This window comes from Montipora capricornis, chromosome 4 (genome assembly GCF_036669925.1).
Source record: "Montipora capricornis isolate CH-2021 chromosome 4, ASM3666992v2, whole genome shotgun sequence".
In the NCBI taxonomy this organism is placed as follows: Eukaryota; Metazoa; Cnidaria; class Anthozoa; order Scleractinia; family Acroporidae; genus Montipora; species Montipora capricornis.
In genome coordinates this window covers 39,764,620-39,782,295 of record NC_090886.1, presented here as the reverse complement: position 1 = coordinate 39,782,295, position 17,676 = coordinate 39,764,620, and the positions used below count along the sequence as shown (strand labels likewise).

General features: G+C 39.8%; 1 protein-coding gene across 2 annotated transcripts in view; it reads left to right on the top strand.

Moving 5' to 3' along the window:
- The window catches only part of LOC138046918 (pyruvate dehydrogenase protein X component-like), a 60,334-nt gene extending 45,160 nt beyond the window's left edge, over positions 1-15,174 (top strand). For both annotated transcript variants that reach the window (XM_068893544.1, XM_068893545.1), the window contains exons 4-8: positions 6,975-7,135; positions 9,383-9,673; positions 11,900-12,202; positions 13,555-13,955; positions 14,779-15,174. In XM_068893544.1, coding sequence (XP_068749645.1) covers positions 6,975-7,135; positions 9,383-9,673; positions 11,900-12,202; positions 13,555-13,955; positions 14,779-15,081 — 1,459 coding nt within the window. In that variant the 3' untranslated portion in view covers positions 15,082-15,174. The remainder of the gene's footprint in view (positions 1-6,974; positions 7,136-9,382; positions 9,674-11,899; positions 12,203-13,554; positions 13,956-14,778) is intronic.
- Positions 15,175-17,676: the final 2,502 nt, after the last annotated feature.

Here is a 17,676-nt window from a genome sequence, read left to right as displayed (position 1 = left end):
GAGGAGCATGGGGGATGGAAATAAGGTTGTTTCTGTTCACTCCATCCACGTGCTCCAGAGCGTAACGAGGCCCTTCAACTTCAGTTCGGTTCGATGCAATCACTTTGATTCCACGAATGAAATCCCTTCGTCCAGCCCTACATCCTCTCAAATGAAGCAAGCCAGCTAAATTCAAATCAGCAAAAATCCGTCCCGAAAGCGAACAGTTGGAAACGCGTCGGATCTTGAATAGGTCATTCCTTGAATAGGAAACCTTAGGTCTTAGACAACAAAGAAAAGACCAGGTTGCTGACCAGCGGTTTTCGTTAAAACAATGGTTTGCTGGGGGTGCTCAGTCACGCGGGCTCAGAAAACCTTATACACCTTATTCCAAAATGGCAGCCGTTTTAGTATTCTTTTGTTTCCATGCAAATTGGCCCTTCTGGCCTCGCTTTCAAACGTAAAATTCAAAAGAATATTAACCTTGAACAACGCCATAAGGGCCATTTTGCGTGGAAACAAAAGAATACTAAAATGGCGGCCATTTTGGAATTTTGGTGTATTTTCCAGTAAAACACTCTTGTCTATATAGTAAAATAAACTCTTCCCCATTTGGCTGCAAAAATATGGGCCCACAAGATCCAAAGATAGCATTCTCAAGTTAGTTTTCCATTTTACCTTATTTTACCAAATAAAAAGTGTTGAACTGATTATAGATTGAGGCATTTCGTTTTGTTGTGGGTAGTGCACTGTAAGTGCAATACCCATAATGTCATTGGGGCTGTCTGAGTGAGTTAGTGAGTGAGTGAGTGAGTGTAAGATTTGTAGGCCTACAGCGCCTGCATGCATTACGAAACTAATGTACCGTTTTCTTGAATTATAACAACTGATGTTTGTTTTCAGCCGCCCACTTGTCGCCTTTTTCCTTTCTTAATTTTCTTAATGAAAACGGAATGGAAACTGTTTGAGTATGTTATATATTGTCAAATTAACAGACAAATTTAAAGGGAAAGTACGGTCTAGAAAACGTTTTTCTAAATTACTTTTCCCCAGGAATTCGAAAATAATTGCCGTTTTGTCCAGTTCCCTGTTAAAATGTGACAAGAGCGCTTTGAAGTTGCCTCAAGTTGTGACTTGGAGAGCGCCATCTTGGATATGACGTGTTATGACGTAGCAATAGTCAACAAACGTGTTTGATCTTAGCAAATTCTTCGATCCCCGATCACTTTCTCATTCTTGTGTGACCTTTCTGCTTCGAGAAATTCAAACGTAAGATGAATTATGTTAGACGGTCTTGTGGTTCAATAGGTAATAGGCCATGTAGGCCATAAGTGTGGCAGAAGCTCAAGTCACTTAAGGACGTTCGCGCCCATTACTACTGCGCATCCTTACAGAGCACGCAAATTCACGTGCCACGTCATGCACCGAGCGCGCGCGCTAAGTACTAAAATGAAAAATGATAGGGCAGATGGCCATTGCTATAGCTTTGCTTGGATTTAACGATCTTGGATGTTCGGTGGGTGACCCCTACTTTTCTTTTCAGAAACAGATTTTATTTACAATTATCTCGACATTGTCCAAAAATGAACAAAAAATCTATGTGGGAACTTTAAAAAACTTCAAGATTTTTGTCCTCGGGACATGGAATCCTGCCATCTTTCGGCTGCAAGGCGCATGAAACTATGGTCGCTAAATGCGAAATTGTTTTTTAAGGAACCTCAAAAGTTAACTAAATTCACTAGATGGGTCAACTTACACAAAGCTTGGTAGAGAACATTTCACTTCAAAGATGTAATTGCAATATTTTTGGGCTTACAGACACTGTGACCTTATTCGACAAAGAAGCCGGATTTTTTCAGATTTAGGGTGTTCTTCCGGGCAAGTTTTCTCCAAAACGAAGTCGGTGACCGGGGTCGGTGACCCCCTATTTTTGTCACATTTCTGACATCACTAACTCATCATCTTTCAATGGTGAAATTTGCAGGAAAAAATCTATGTTAGAAAATTTTCGCGCGAACGTCCTTAATACTTATAGATTTCTAGTCAATCAAGCTGGGCGGCAAAAATCAGCCAGAGCAAATGTAAACAAGATAAAAACTCTGAACATGCGACAAAGAAATATTCGACAAGCGTACCCTTTTTCACTTTCTTCCTTCAGCGACAGCCGTCTTCGATGCTTCAGCAAACGTATTTGCTTGCTTTCACACGGGGAAGCGTTTAATTTAGAATAAGCCAACGAAACTTTCAGATCTTGCTCAATACACGGAGCAAGGCTTTTTTACATCAACAATTACCGCTGTTGGGGTGTACGCTTTCGAGGGGGATGAAACTAGACACATGTCTAGACTTGAGAACACATATAAGAAAAAAACCGAAGCTTACACCGGAAAATTAAAACTTAAAGAAAAGTTGGCCGGCGAAAATAAAACGTGAAAACTTGACTGCTATATTGTCTGTTCGGGTCTGTCATTTTAAACTCACGCTTTTCCTGCCCACGGAGATCATCACGCAAGCTCACGTTGATTCACAGACATTCTACAGGTCAAATACACGAAAAAAATTCACCATAATATTTTTACTCTTAAAGACCAGGTCAACTTCTCGGCCTTCATTGAAAAACATTCAACAGTAATTTCCTCACAACGGAAAGAAAAACAGTATAGATTTCATCAGCTTGTTTCTGTTGAAATTCCCACTGCGCTGTAAGCAAGAATTTTGCCCAGTAATAGAAAAGATGAGCTCTTCTGAATTAGACGAAACATTAAAAAATCTTCATTCAGTTTTCACATATGTCGAAATTTTTTAGTCATCGACTGTAAAGGTGCTGTTACACTGTGCAATTTTTCGTCATTGCGAGACAAGTTGCCGAATCATTTCCCAAAGTAACATACCTTGCAACGGCCAAAAACGTTGCAAGACCAGTTGTAGAAACCGTTGCGGAAAGTAGAATTGAGTTCTACTTTCCGCAACGGTTGCAACGAAGTTTTTAAGCATGGCGCAGTGAAACATCTGTCCTGCAACTTGTGTTGCAACGGTTTGTGGGACCAGCCAATGAAAAATGTTCCTCTAACCTCGAATGATCATCGAAACAAGACAAGTTGCATGAAACGTTGCTCGGTGTAACACCCGTAAAATAACTTGTTTCGTATTGTGAAAAATTTTGTAGAAATGGCGTGGCGAGACAAGTTGCACGAAAAATTGAATGGTGTAACAGCGCCTTAAGTGTACGTGCGACAACACTACTTTAATTTTCCTTTTAACGATGGCATCTGATCGGTTAACATGTAAATTATATCGGCTGATCTGTGTCTGTTCCTGATAGCCTCTTTCTTCCCTTGTAATTCACGTAATTTTTCCCTCCACTTTTCTTTTTAAAAAATTATATCTGTATGAAATATAGAGAAGCGGAAACCGCCTATGTTTAAAGGTGAGAGAGAAAACCAAGCGGAAAAGCCTTTTCAAATCGGTCAGTATAAAACGAGGACTGAGGACCGCTGACAGGGTATGAAACACGGACTGAGTATAAAATAAAGACTGAAAAAGGCCAAGAGAAACGAAATGGTGACAGGCTGACGACATAAAGTGAAGTCCGACATGGATGGTAGAAATAATGTTTCGCACCATGATTGTTACATGCATACTTTTCATGTGATAGGTGTTAGCTGACGTTTCTTCAGAGGTAAGGCATGAAATGAATTTATGGAATCCTTCATTCGTGGGTCACCAGCTTTATGCTTAGAAATTTGAAGGACTTCAGTGGGAGATGCCATCGTGATATTTAGATAGGGGTCTATTTACATAGTCCGCAGTCCACGTTTTGTACCGACTGCTTTTACAATCCACATGTCATTTAACAGTCGCTTTAATCAACCGGAAAATAACGGGGAGAAATCGAGACTTTCGGTTGCTGAAGGCAAATCGCAGATTGAATCTGCAAACAAATGATCTTCAAAATTGGTGAAAAAGACAAAATAATACCAGCATGAAATGACACTATCCGGATTACGGCAGACACTAATATACCCAATGTATTTAGTTCTCCAAACAGTTTCTCATTTACAGTCTTTATTTTGCTCTTAAGTGCCGGTATAAACAGAAATTGTTGTCCAGTTGAAACGTCATACTTGAAATATGAAGTGAAATGAAGCGAAGTTATTAGTCTCTTTCCCCGGAGCCTTTCAGGACTAATTTCACAAGGAAGTGCAAGATGCCCCCGACCAGATTAGCTCAGACCACAACACCGAGGACAACGTCCCCTACTCTTTTCGAGAAGCGAGCGGGTTCTTTAACGTCCCATATTATTTGATTTCCAACAAGAGCTACGAGACGGGACTTCCGGTTTACAGTCTTTATCTAAGAAGACTCGAAAGTCTAACCATTAGTAACAATTCTCCGCAGGATCTCCTGTTCCCAGTGCTCAACAATCATGACACTGTGATTCATTGTTTGTATTATGTATAATACATTGACAGTAGGAAAGGAAAAAACACTTGATAAGAATCAACCTTGAAAGGACTCCATTTTTTCTATCTTATATATAATCATGATTTTGAGCTCAGTTCACTTTTTACCCTCCCCCCCACCCCCCCCCCCCACTGATGTTCTTTGAAATTGGCACAATGCTCTCCATTTTCCCGCCAAAACTAAACATAAACCAAAAGTCCAGTCAACCGAAACCATGCTTACAATAATAACCACATGAAGTAAACCACGATTTTCAATTTCAGTTATTACTCTTACAGGTATTTCGTGATCGCTACCGTTCTTCAAAATATTCTTTCATTTATATAACCCACCCATGCATCCTTCGAATGCCTATTTTTAACAATAGCCAGGAACCCATGACCCGGAGCCTACATCTCAATTGTGTTGTTGTTACGGCGTTTTCACAGACCGATTTATTTTTAGATTGAATTTCCCGCGAATGAGACTCCCACAGGAGCCCGATGACCAATTAGAAGAAACTAACCTAACGTCATAGGGTCACCGAACCGGAACTGGCTTTGTTTTTTTCGGAAAATGTAGTCTAAAAATAAATCGGTTTGTAAAAACGCCGTGACATAGGCCCAGTATGGGAGTTGGCGGCTCCGCGTCATGGGTTCCTGCAATAGCATTATCAACTTCTATCAAATACTTGGTCACTCGTTGCAGATCATCGTATAACCTTTTTGAAAGTGACCCAAAACCCTCAATTTGGCTAACCCTAGGTCTAAAAACCAACCTTAGGCCTAGGGTTAGCCCAATCGAGAGTTAAGGTTACTTTCCAAAATGTAAAACAATGACCTGGAACGAGTGACCTGTGGAATGTGACCTGTGTTTTAAACCCGGCGGCGTATCATGCACTCAAACGTTATTTTCTTCTAAAAATCCAGCCTAGTTGACACTGCTAGGTAAATATAGCGCCGATAGCAAACACAACAAGACCAGGGTGTACCACGTACAGTACCCACATGTACGTACCCTGGATGACAGAGGTTTTTTCTCTCTTAGAGCGACGGAATAGCGAGTCGCGAAGCGGCGAGAAAAACCTCTGGTACAGGCCGTCGAGTTCTTTGAGAAGGCCGGTCCATATTTCATATTCCCAAAGTAAGATTTTGACCCTAGCAATTCGATCGGTTCCAGGAACTTGTCAGTTCTAACGAGTACTCTGACTGGTTTAATTGCTGTCAACCTGATTTCTCGTGCCCACTATGGCCATAATCGAAACGCTGCAGAGTTCCGGAGATCGAGGCTTTGAAGGCAGAAAATGTTCAGTGGGTTCTACTTTTTTTTCCGTATATGTTGCCAAAATTCAACTTCGAAATCTGAGTTTTTATCTTCATATTCGACATCGAAGTTTTATATGGAACATTGAATTTTTGAATTTGACATCGAAGTAAATAAGACGAATGTACCTTGGGAACCGAAGATGCTTGTTGGTAGGTCATATCACGTATCAATTTACTGAGTTTTCTCGATGTCAATCAAACGGGGCATGGAACTGAGGTTCTGAATGGCCTGTGCCAGAGGTTTGTCCTCGTCTATTCCGTCGCTCTGAGAGAGAAAAACCTCTGGCAGCCAGGGTAACATGTACGCAACGCATACTTATTTTTTTAGACAAACCAGCGATATGAACACTACTACGGTGACCCACAAGGGACACGCTGCAAATTAAAGAGTTGCTGCAAATAAAATAAAGTTGCTGCAAATTCAAAATAGTTGCTGCAAATTTACAAAACGAGTTGCTGCAAATTAAAACATCAAAAGTATGCGCTCGCACTAAAGGAAGGGCAAGTACCATTCTCTGCTCTTTGGGGCAGAGCTCAATTAGCAGAGCTCTCGATCCGTGGCGCTGGCCAAGAGGATCGCAGCTCTGGGTACGAGAATGGGCAAGTACAAGCCACAGGTGATTGTTTTAACAATACAGAAAGTATCCTAAACATCCATTAAAGATAACCTTAGGCCTAATTAGGCCTATTGTTAGCATCTCTAAACATTTAGGGTTGTTTCTGTATTTAAAAATATTGAAGATCCGTTACCAGTTGGTAAAACAATGACATGTCACTTGGGACCTGTGACCTGTGTTTTGTTCCTGTCCTGCGCATGATTTTGATGTTTTAATTTGCAGCAACTTTTTTAAATTTGAAGCAACTTTATTTTATTTGCAGTAACTTTTTTAATTTGCAGCAACTTTAGTTCATTTGCAGCACCTTTTTTTGTAATTTGCAGCAACTTTATTTTATTTGAAGCAACTCTTTAATAGACCAAATCGGCTAACTCAATGTTGTACCCAATTCAAATCTCCCGGGACTAAGATTCTTTGTGTATTGTATTTGCATGATAATGTAGCATTCATATTTAAATGATATGGAAATACCTGGAACAAAACGTTTTATTCCCAAAGGGTTTGAATTGGGTACAACATTGAGTTAGCCGATTAGGTCTATTTGCAGCATAGCCCCGTGTGGGCCACCCTAGAACACAACAAGTTTCCCATCATCCATTTCTGACTGCAGTGAAAAGAACATGGCGGCTGCCCAAAGGTGGATTCGAACCCTACAATCGACAAGATGTATAATGGCAGCAGCAAATATAAGAGGCCCAAGATACTTAAAAACAAAGGTAATTGCCTTTGGAGAATGCAGCAGGGCCTTTATGACTTCAAAACTTCGTCCAGGTGAGACGATCCACACTTCTTACATTATTTGATTGCAAGGGCAGTCATCATTGATACATCGTATTTATTCGGGCCTTCTGATCCCAAACCAAAGATTAAGCGGGATTCAAGTTTTGATGAATGATCGGAGCTAGAGAATGTGTCTGTAATTCAGTGTTCTCGATAAGCCTCGAATAAGAATTGTATTTTCAGGTGATCATGCTCATGTATACATTTGTGGTAATTGTTTGCAGTACCTCCACAGTAAATTGGGGGTATTGAATAACCAGTTATGATTCTTGTGATCATTGTATGTGCTTTTGGAATCATAATGTTGCTTTGGTAAGGCTTCATCATGTCATCATATGATTCTGTCAGGCACATGATTCATAACCCTGATGTTTTAAGGTTTGAAGGAACCGTTTGTGGAATCACAACCCCAAATTTTGATTTGGAGGAATCATTGTTATTAAAAGAGTTCTTTTCGAAAAATATTTTGTATAATCATTCAACCTGAATGTGATACAGTACAGAGATGTTCGAGGAAGGTTACATATTAAGAACTTAACCAATTTCTGTCTTAAAACCCTTTCTGAAATTGAAATGCTTAAAGGCCACTTGGTTGTAACTACATCGGAATATCAGGTGAATGCACAACATCAGGCCCCAGTTGTTCAAAGACTGGGTAACTTTATCCTTCTTGACAAATCGTCATTGAATACTTCATAATTCGATAGTGTAGGGCTGACCCAGGAGATTTTTGACATTTTCATGGAAGCTACCTACATGTACATGTAACGTCAAATTTCCCATCCCCAAGCACCTTCTGAACATCACATTCCTGCCCTTGGAACAGTTTTTCTTCACTGCTGATTTCAAATTCCCTTTCAACAGCTGATGGAAAATTTGCTGTGTAACTTGAAACCTTTCCGCTACTCACAGTACTGAAGACCCTAAAATTGCGCAAAACAACAAGAGCAATAATATCCAACGGCCTTATGCGCCTACTGGCACAAAGAGAAATGATGATGATGATGAATAATATCCAGCTTTCGAATGAATGAAGCATGCACAATGATAGATTATAAAATTCATTAATACACACTGTATGTAGAAATTGCAAATAGAAATCACAAAAATCAATAGAAAGGAACACTCCAGTAAAGACTGAAAGAAGTGATGGTCCATATTTACAAAAAAGACAACACAGATTTACTTGCCTTGCTTTCACTCGTGGTGTCCAGAAAAATTGGGAAAACCAGAGAAGTCCAAGATTGTGGATAACTCATCTTCAGGTTCTCTAAAGACAGTGGGCATGTCAAATTCCCGACCCTGGGGCAACGCATACATGCACTGCACAAACGTCAAAGTCTCTACCCAGGGGAAGGCTCTAGGTAAAGTTATTTGGCATGTGAACAACTACATGTAGGGCCAGAACAAGTGAGATTGATAAAAGTCAATGCCTGTTTCCCAACTTGTGTAAAGTGGCCAATGTTTCAGTTACATGTACATGTCCTTTGTATGAGGAAATATAAATTTATACCCCACCAAAGTTACAGGCTACTGTTCATATAGGCCCTGAAATTGAACCTTCAGACAGCTATGGTACCATTACACCATTTCGCCCAGTTTATAATATAATAATTAATTGTTATTGTTATGATGTCCATTTGAGGCTTGGAGTTGGACAGGTAAATAGCAAAATCGACTGGATAAATGAATGTCCAGGAGACAACTCAGTGATTATTGGTATTAATACAACTATTGATGGTAAATGGTGTTAATGCACCTGTGAGAAAGATAATGAACTAGTTGCTCAGCAACAAGCAAAAGGGCAACTGAAAACTCCCTGTCCCAGGCAGGATTTGCTTCTACATGTATGATGCCTGCAACACTGGTCACATGCTCCACTAATACACAAACTGCTAGGAAACCAGGTTGCTTATCCAGGTTCTTCATTGGACAAAGTGCCCATTGGACACATATGCATCTGACCAGTCTTACAGAGGTCGTAGGTTCAAACCCTGTCAGGGATTCTGATTTTTCAGTTATGATTTGCAGATTCGCAAGCATCTAGATTATCAACTCAACTGGTTTTGATAGAGCTTATCAATTATTTGATAGTGATGATGTCATTTACTTTTTGAACAATGAAGAGCTCTCATGCCATCTAAATCCTTCATCTCTCAATGAGTGTGCAAAATGCTGTATTTGGTTTCCTTATGGCCCAAGTAAAAGGCTAATCATAAAAATAATTTGCCTCTATAGCTGTTCCCACAACACAAATCCTCATGCCAGCACTCTCACCCACCATGGAAGAAGGAACCATTGTAAAATGGGTGAAAAAGGAAGGGGATGCTGTCTCCCCAGGGGATGTCCTATGTGAGATTGAAACTGACAAGGCTACTATAGCAATGGACAGTGACGAGGAAGGCATTTTAGCAAAGATCATTGTGCCAGAGGGAACAAAAAGTGTTAAGATAAACAAGCTAATTGCATTAATGGTAGAAGAAGGTGTAGATTATACACAAGTGGAAGTACCGTTGGATGTACATGTAGGTAAGGAACAGCATTTTTCTGCGCATTTTTGCTTAAAATGGGTCATCAAGGAAACAAATGAAATTATCACCAAGCAGAGATACATTGAACATAACCGGAAACCCATAAGGGTTGAAACGTGTAACGCGCGTTCACAGCTTCCGAATATTCAGTGCGAACTGATTGGTTGAATGTTTCAGTGCTAAGTACCATATTTGGAAACCCCTCGCTCTTGTTGTTCCAAGTATGGTACTTAGCAAATTGAATATTCAGAACCTTGTTTCCCAGCACACAAGGGGCCGTTACACGTTTCAACCCATATGGGTTCTGACATAACATAAGACGTATATTAGTATGTTTGTGAGTGCATTGTCTGACCCTACCAGTAATTCAGAGAGATCTTCGAATGGTGGAAATAAACAAATATTGTATTGTTGCTAAGGTAAGAGTGCTAAGGGTGTCTTGATTAAGTCATCTGAGCCGCATGCTGCAGTGGTACACTTGAACAAATGAACCACCAAAAAACTGATAAAGGGGTTTAGTTTCTCGAGACACTAGTGTACTGTGGTGCTGCGCCGTCATAAATGGGTTTATCAACTGAGTTGATATAGTAAATCAACCACCGAACGAAATTCGAAAGCTGACGTTTCGAGCCATAACTCTTTCTCAAGCAGAATTAGGGAATTACGGGTAGTTAGCAGGGGGGTATACATGTAATGTGTATGCCTATGAAAGAAGAAGCTGTGCTGTTGGTCGGGATACAGCGATGTGGATAGTGAGAATACATTAGTTGAAAGAAAAGTGTTCGTTAATTCCGTAGGAAGTGAGAGAGCCGATTTCCGTGTTGCCCCGCGGCTGGGAAAGGCTTTTGGTATGATTGGGAAGGTTGAGAGTCAAGCTTTAGGGAACTTTCCTTTCATTTCTTGCAATTTTTGAAAACTCAAATGGCAAGATTTTGCAATTTCTCGCCAGCCTCGCTTGATGGTGTATTTTCATTGAGGGAAAATGAAAGCCATTCAACTTGTAAACACTCGCGTGATTGTTCAGACGGTTTAGTTGTCCTTTTTTAAGTTTTTATTTGCTCAATGCCATCCAAAGTTATAATAATAGTAATACAGTTTATGTTCTTGGGAATAAACCGCTCATTTTAACCCACGCCTAACGTTTGGATTTATATAGATAGCATTTGGTATAAGGTAAAAGGTATGTTGCAGCAGTTACCCCCCGCCCCCTTGCTATTTTTTCTCGTTCACATTTGGATCCATATCTATAATTCCTGTGTCGGAAAATTAGCGAAAATCATAACACCGCAGTCCTACACTTTGCCGGCTAAAAACTCGAATGGTGTGACAGATTGTGTGACATTCTAGTCTTGTAGAGCATCATGGGATCGAAAGAAGCTAATGACTCCAGGTGAACGCCTGGTTGAGTTTTCGCAAATTATTTTTGACTACGTCTCGTGAGTCCACAACATTTTGACCACTGTGATGACGAATATCGTTGTTGATAAGATTTCAGCAGAAACCCATAAGCGTTGAAACGTGTAACGGCCCCTTGTGTGCTTGGAAACAAGCTTCTGAATATTCGATTTGCTAAGTACCATATTTGGAACAACAAGAGCGAGGGGTTTCCAAATATGGTACTTAGCACTGAAACATTCAACCGATCAGTTCGCACTGAATATTCGGAAGCTGTGAACGCGCGTTACACGTTTCAACCCTTATGGATTTCTGATTTCAGACAACGCTGAACCACTTTCGATTTGTTAAATTTAAATTAGTGATGCTCCCTTTCTCAAAGCTTACCAATTCAAGTTTCTTTCCTTTCTTCAAACTTGCCTTAAAGGAGTTTGTATGGACCTGATCCCTAATGTGTTATATAAACTATTCCAATCTACAGGCCCGCTAAGAAATAAGGTCTTTCTTCCCAATTCGGTATTCATCCGTCTCATCCTTGATAAAGTTCCTTTTCTATCAGACTTAAAAAACTGGAAATTAGAGAATAGCCTGTGACCTCCAAACTCCTGCGAGAACCAAACACGAAAGCTACAGACTGTACATGTACATGTAAAACCAACGAACCTTCAATAGACGAAACAGACATCCAATTGCAACAAACTAGTTACATTAGAACTGCTCTTCATCATAACATCTGTGCTAAGGTTGAATAGCGCAAAAAATTCACACATTACAACATTGGTAATCTTTACATAGCTCACGAAACATGCATGTCTTTCTTACCTTTAAGACTCAGTTAAACCAGGAGAGACAACTGATCATAGCAGCCTCTCTCGCAATGATCCTGAAGCATCTGTTCTTATGTCTCCTGCCGTACGAGTGCTCCTTGAGACATACCATTTGAATCCCAAGCTAATCCCAGCCACAGGTCCGAAAGGACGACTGCTTAAGGGTGATGTACTTCGCTATGTGGCACAGGAAGGAAAGCCTTTTTCAAAACCTGCGGAAGCCGAGTTGACCACAGCAACAGCTAAACCACCAACCCAGCCACCACTGGCCACACCACCACAACCAGCTGAAGCAGAGACAACAGGTGCGTTGTGTTAGTTCTTTTGGAGTTGTTGATCTCACATTGTAACGAAAAGTCTGCTTACGAGCCAAGCGGCCCATTAGGCCGTAGCTTATCTCGGTTTCTGTGGCATGAAGCGACTAGGAGTATTTCTACTCCCCCCTGGATGGGATGCTAGTCCATCGCAGGAGGGCTAGCCCAGCATTAAATTCGCCGGTACCCATTTATACACCTGGTTGGAGACAGGCACCGTGAGAATAAAGTGTCTTGCCCAAGAACACAACACAATGTCCCCGGCCGGGGCCCGAACTCTGACCACTCGATCCGGAGTCGAGTTCACTATCGAATAGGCCACCGAAACTCCCACATTGTAGCTCTTTGGAATGCTCACGTGTAAGTTAGTGGCACTTGTCAGAACTTTTTTAACCACTGCATGTAGGCACCAGGCCTTATGATGATCTTACAACCACCAGACACTTCACTCTTAGAGAATTCATCCTTATAGCTTATCCTATTCAAGGTCCTACGGGATCCAAGGGCTTTGCGTTCTGTGTCTTTTCCAAGGCAACAGCATGCGAAGCAAGGCCCCAATAAATAAACAGAGATTTAGGATCATGTTTATGACAAACTGAAAACGTCCGACTGAAATTTGCGTTCTTGCAAAAGCCAGAGTACATGTAACTTGTTTGATTTCAGCTCACATCTTGCATGGCAGCCACCAATATCAAAGAACATCTTGGGAGAAAATGACAAGTTGGAGAAGGATAATTTTGTTTTCTTGGTTTTATGACAAGCTGCTGCCTGCTGTCTGCTGTTTGCCGTTTTACGCTAACGCAATGCTAAATCTCTGTAATAACAATGACTAAGTCACCTCAAGAAAGTGATATTTTGTGTCAGTGAGAATAAGATAAAATGCGCACGATGAATGAAAGGAATGTATATATTTGAAGTGAGGGTTATAGACGAAAGATAAAAGTGCTCCTCGCACTTAACTGAACAATTTGAGCAGTTATCTCTTTATGGACGCCTGAAAAATCCAGGTGGCTCCAACGGGATTGGAACCCATGCCGGTGCAATGCTCTACCAACTGAGCTGTGAAGCCACACAGTTGGGAGCAAGTCAATTTGTTGGGCTCATGAAGTTTGCTGCCGTGAGGTCATGGCTTCGAATCCTGTTGGAGCCACCTAAATTGTTCAGGTGTCTAGAAAAAGACAATTGCTTAACAGTGTAACTTGTCAAATTAAGTGCTAGATTCATGCACTTCTAGATTTAAACAAGGATTGCATGTGGGTTGGATTTTTGTAGCACTAGTTTTGAAATTGTATCAAGTTATTTCTACAGCTGCACAATTTTTTTTGGTCGTATTTTACATTTAGGTGCCAAACTTGTTACACCAAGACCAGCGAGTGCAGCAAAGGGAACTGACTACACTGACATCCCCAACACTAACATGCGGCGAACAATCGCCAAGAGACTGTCAGAATCTAAAGCTAGCATTCCTCACACTTATGCTTCCACAAACTGTGTTATGAACACTCTACTTGAGGCTAGAAAAAGCTTTGAAGTCAAAGTATCTGTGAACGATTTTATAATTAAAGCTGCTGCAGTAAGCTTGAAGCAAGTTCCAGAAATGAATGTTGTCTGGAATGGCAAAGAGGCTCAATTGATTGAACAAGTGGATATTTCTGTTGCTGTGGCAACTGACGCAGGACTTATAACGCCTATTGTTAAAAGTGCTGACACCCTTAAGGTTGCAGAGATCTCTTCAACCCTCAAGGTAATGCTTTATTTATTTATTTACCTCATAAATACAAGTATTACAGAATAAAGTATTGCACATTCTTGAGGAAGGGCAAAATATAGTCACCCAAACAAAGCCCTCATAAATTTCTAAATGTGATTCGTACAAACTACAAGTATAATAATGATTCCATACTGAGCAAAGTTTTTGCTTAAGTGCTTTTTAAAAACTTTCTTCATTTGGGAGAGTCCGAGTCGAAAGTGGCAAATCATTACAAAAGAAACGTCCGATCACAGTTGAGCAAAATTTCCTTCTGAATGCAGTCTTCCTGGTGCGATTCAGGGACGTTATTGAAACGTAGATTGTAAATTGCCTTGAATACCGCTCCAATCCTAAGATTCTTTCCTACGTTTGGTCAATAGTTTCTTCATGATACTTAACTAAACTTCCTATTTCGTCCACTCGATCTTGCGCTTCGCGTGGTTCGCCACGGAAGGATTCATACTTCACATCAAGGCATTCAAGCCACTTGTTCTTGGGGACCAGCAACATCCTTAATAAGCTTATTTTGTCCTGTCACGAGGTCCTCCATATTCTTGCGAAGTATTCTTAGTAAACATTATTTATCACCAAAACAAAGGAATAAACCTTAACACTACAATACCTTTACACATTGTTTTGTCGCGTTCGTTTCTATAATGATTATAGAAACAAAAGAGAAGTGAAACAAAATTACTTCTTCTTTTTCCGACGTTTGGTCCTGAAAATACGGATTGGGGGATGGGGGGGAGTCAATTAAGTACATTTTCTTCTATTCGCAATTCTTTGTGTAAAACTGAACTATTAATTTCCAAAACAGGATCTTTCCAGCCGTGCGAAAGAAGGCCAGTTAAAGCCGCATGAGTTCCAAGGCGGCTCGTTCACCATATCCAACTTAGGAATGTACGGGATCACAGAATTTTCGGCTGTTATCAACCCACCCCAAGCGTGTATCATGGCCGTTGGGGGTACACGTCCTACGCTCACTGCTGATGAGGTCATTCAGAGTATGCTGACAGTCACCTTGTCTTGCGATCGAAGAATGGTGGACGATGAACTGGCAGCAAAATGGTTAGCAGCCTTCAAAAAGAACTTAGAAAATCCATCAAGGCTTCTACTTTAGAGAGAATTAATAGTATTATTATTGTATTCATGTCACATGTGGTGGCCATGGCATAGTATTGGAACAAAATACAGGCCATCTTTATTGATTGAAGTAATCTTTTGAATTTCATTATAATTATTTTTATACTTATATTTTCTTTCCCTCTTACAAAATAATTAAGTGGAAACTGGTCACATAAGTCAAAATAATCTACAAAATTAAAATCCTTCAGGTTTTTACTTTTGGAGGTCAAATTGCTGTCAGAGTTTAAAGTGCCTATGAAGTAAAAAAGAATTTATGCCTATTTGAAAGAGTTTTCAAAGTAATGAATAATGGCCTTTACAGTTTTGAAGCATCTTTTTCGTTTCAGAGATATTTGAGTTTTTGTGTTATGCAAATTAGCCAATTGATGACGTCATCAGTGGTTCTGCTGGAAGATGGATCACAAAATCAAGAGTATCTCTCAAAGTGTAACAGCGATGTGATTCAAACTTGGCATGAGTAATATACCCTTAAGTAAGGTGCAAGGTGGTGCAGAGTATGATGTAACCATGGCAACACTTTTGGCTCGAGTCCCTTTTGGTTATAAATGAAATTTCTCTATTTCCTCTCAAATTAAGCAAGACAGACAGTCCTGCTCAAAACAATCATAGAGCCCATGTTGCTGTAGGTCTCCGAATCAACTCATTGAGTGTGAATGATGTTTGGTTAAGACAAAAAGCGGAAACACCAGCTCCGCACAACCTTGATCTGGAAGCAAAATGGTTGCCATGGCAACTGTATGATTTGTATCATTTTATGTGCTGACTGATAAACATTATTAGTGCCAAGTTTGAAGAGAACTGCGGTAATATTTCCAAGTATATTTTAGATTTTGTGATTTGTGTTACCCTTGGAACCACTGATTACGTCATCCGTTTTAACACAAAAACCTTACTATCTCTCCAATGATATGAGATATTTTAAAAATGAGAACACCATGTTTCCTTTTTTCAAAAGATCTTTCAAATAAGCCTTAATTATTTTTCGTTTCATAGGCACTTTAAACCCAGTTGTAAAAAAATATTTATCAATAATGGATATTAAAAGTCATTTGAATAAACAGGTGGAACAGTTGAAAACAAAATGATATATGCTGTCAAGAGCTCCAAAGAACAGATCAGTTATTAAAATTAGTGGAGGGTGAAAATGGAAGTGTAATATATTTATAGGTAACCTTCTTCCATTTTGTGCAAAAGGCATAGACCACTGTGTTTGAACAGGAGGTGGAAAAGAAAAGGAAATAATTTGTTAACATTGGCTAACAGACACTGCAAGCAATCTATTTCTGACAACCATGATTATTCTCAACCTGAGATAATGCATTTCGCGTGCTCTGATTGGTTCACTCAATCTCGGTTATCAGCTCATATACCTTAGTTTGACCTTATATGGTAAATGATTGCGCTAAGCGTTGCTAAGCTAAAATATTTTTCGCCGAACAACGAGATTTCTCTCTGAATAAAGGCACAAAAGAGAAAAAAACTTTTTTTGTGGAGAGTTTGGATCAATTCCGACGTTTCGAAGTACGCGAAAAGGCAAGTAATGTTTTTGTGATGAGCCTACGTCTGTCTGATCACAAGGTATTACACAAGATCGCATCTTCATCAAGCTTTTTCTCTCTTTTTTCGCACTTCCAAATTTTTGGAGTTTAATTAAGGAATTTAATAAAACAATTATTCCATTCGCGCTTGTTGGATATGAGACTGGTTATAGCCAACTCGGAGCTACGCGCCTCGTTGGCTATTTACCATCTCATATCCAACGTGCGCTCATGGAATAATTGTTAAATATAACAACAATTGTTAAATATTTGAAAGTGTTATATCTTTCAATAAAAGGAGTTGATGGTGGTGGATTTGAGCCCTGATCAGACATGGCCACACTCTTGTTATTGAAGGTGGCACCATTACACCAAAACCCCCATAATTAATGGTAATTAACCTTCACATGGTGCCTTGGATGACACCAGGCATGTGCTGGAGAAATTGTGGACATAACAGGAACGCAACAAACCGCAGCTTAGCATGGTTACTTGGAAGAACTTCTACTGTAAGTAACCGAGACTGAAAGTGAGCGAAAGGCATCAGTACTGTATTTACAATTTTATTATTATTTTTGGACATTCCAGCAGAGTATTAAAATTATTCCTCTTTAATTCACTAAATTATTAATAGAAAATAAGTGTGTCAGAATTTTTCTAATAATCATTACAACTCAATTAAAGACTATCTAAAAAAATAAAACGTGGATAAAAACCCCTTACAAACATAGAATAACATGCTAAGTTGTCGTTCTTACAGTTTGTATACTTATCTTGACTGCAAACGCATTTCAAACCGAACACCTTCAGGGTACTGTTACATTTAATAGCAACATACAGTGTAATAACAACATTTTAAACAAGTAGTATTTTAAATAAAATAAAAGATAGTAATTTTATCATTTTGAGTTTCACCTCAGCACCTACAACTTGCCTAAACTTCGTCCTTTACGTAAACAGGCACGTGCGTACTTGAAAAAAAATGGTAGGCTTTGTAAAAGAGTTTGTCACAAGTAAAAACCCCAGGGACC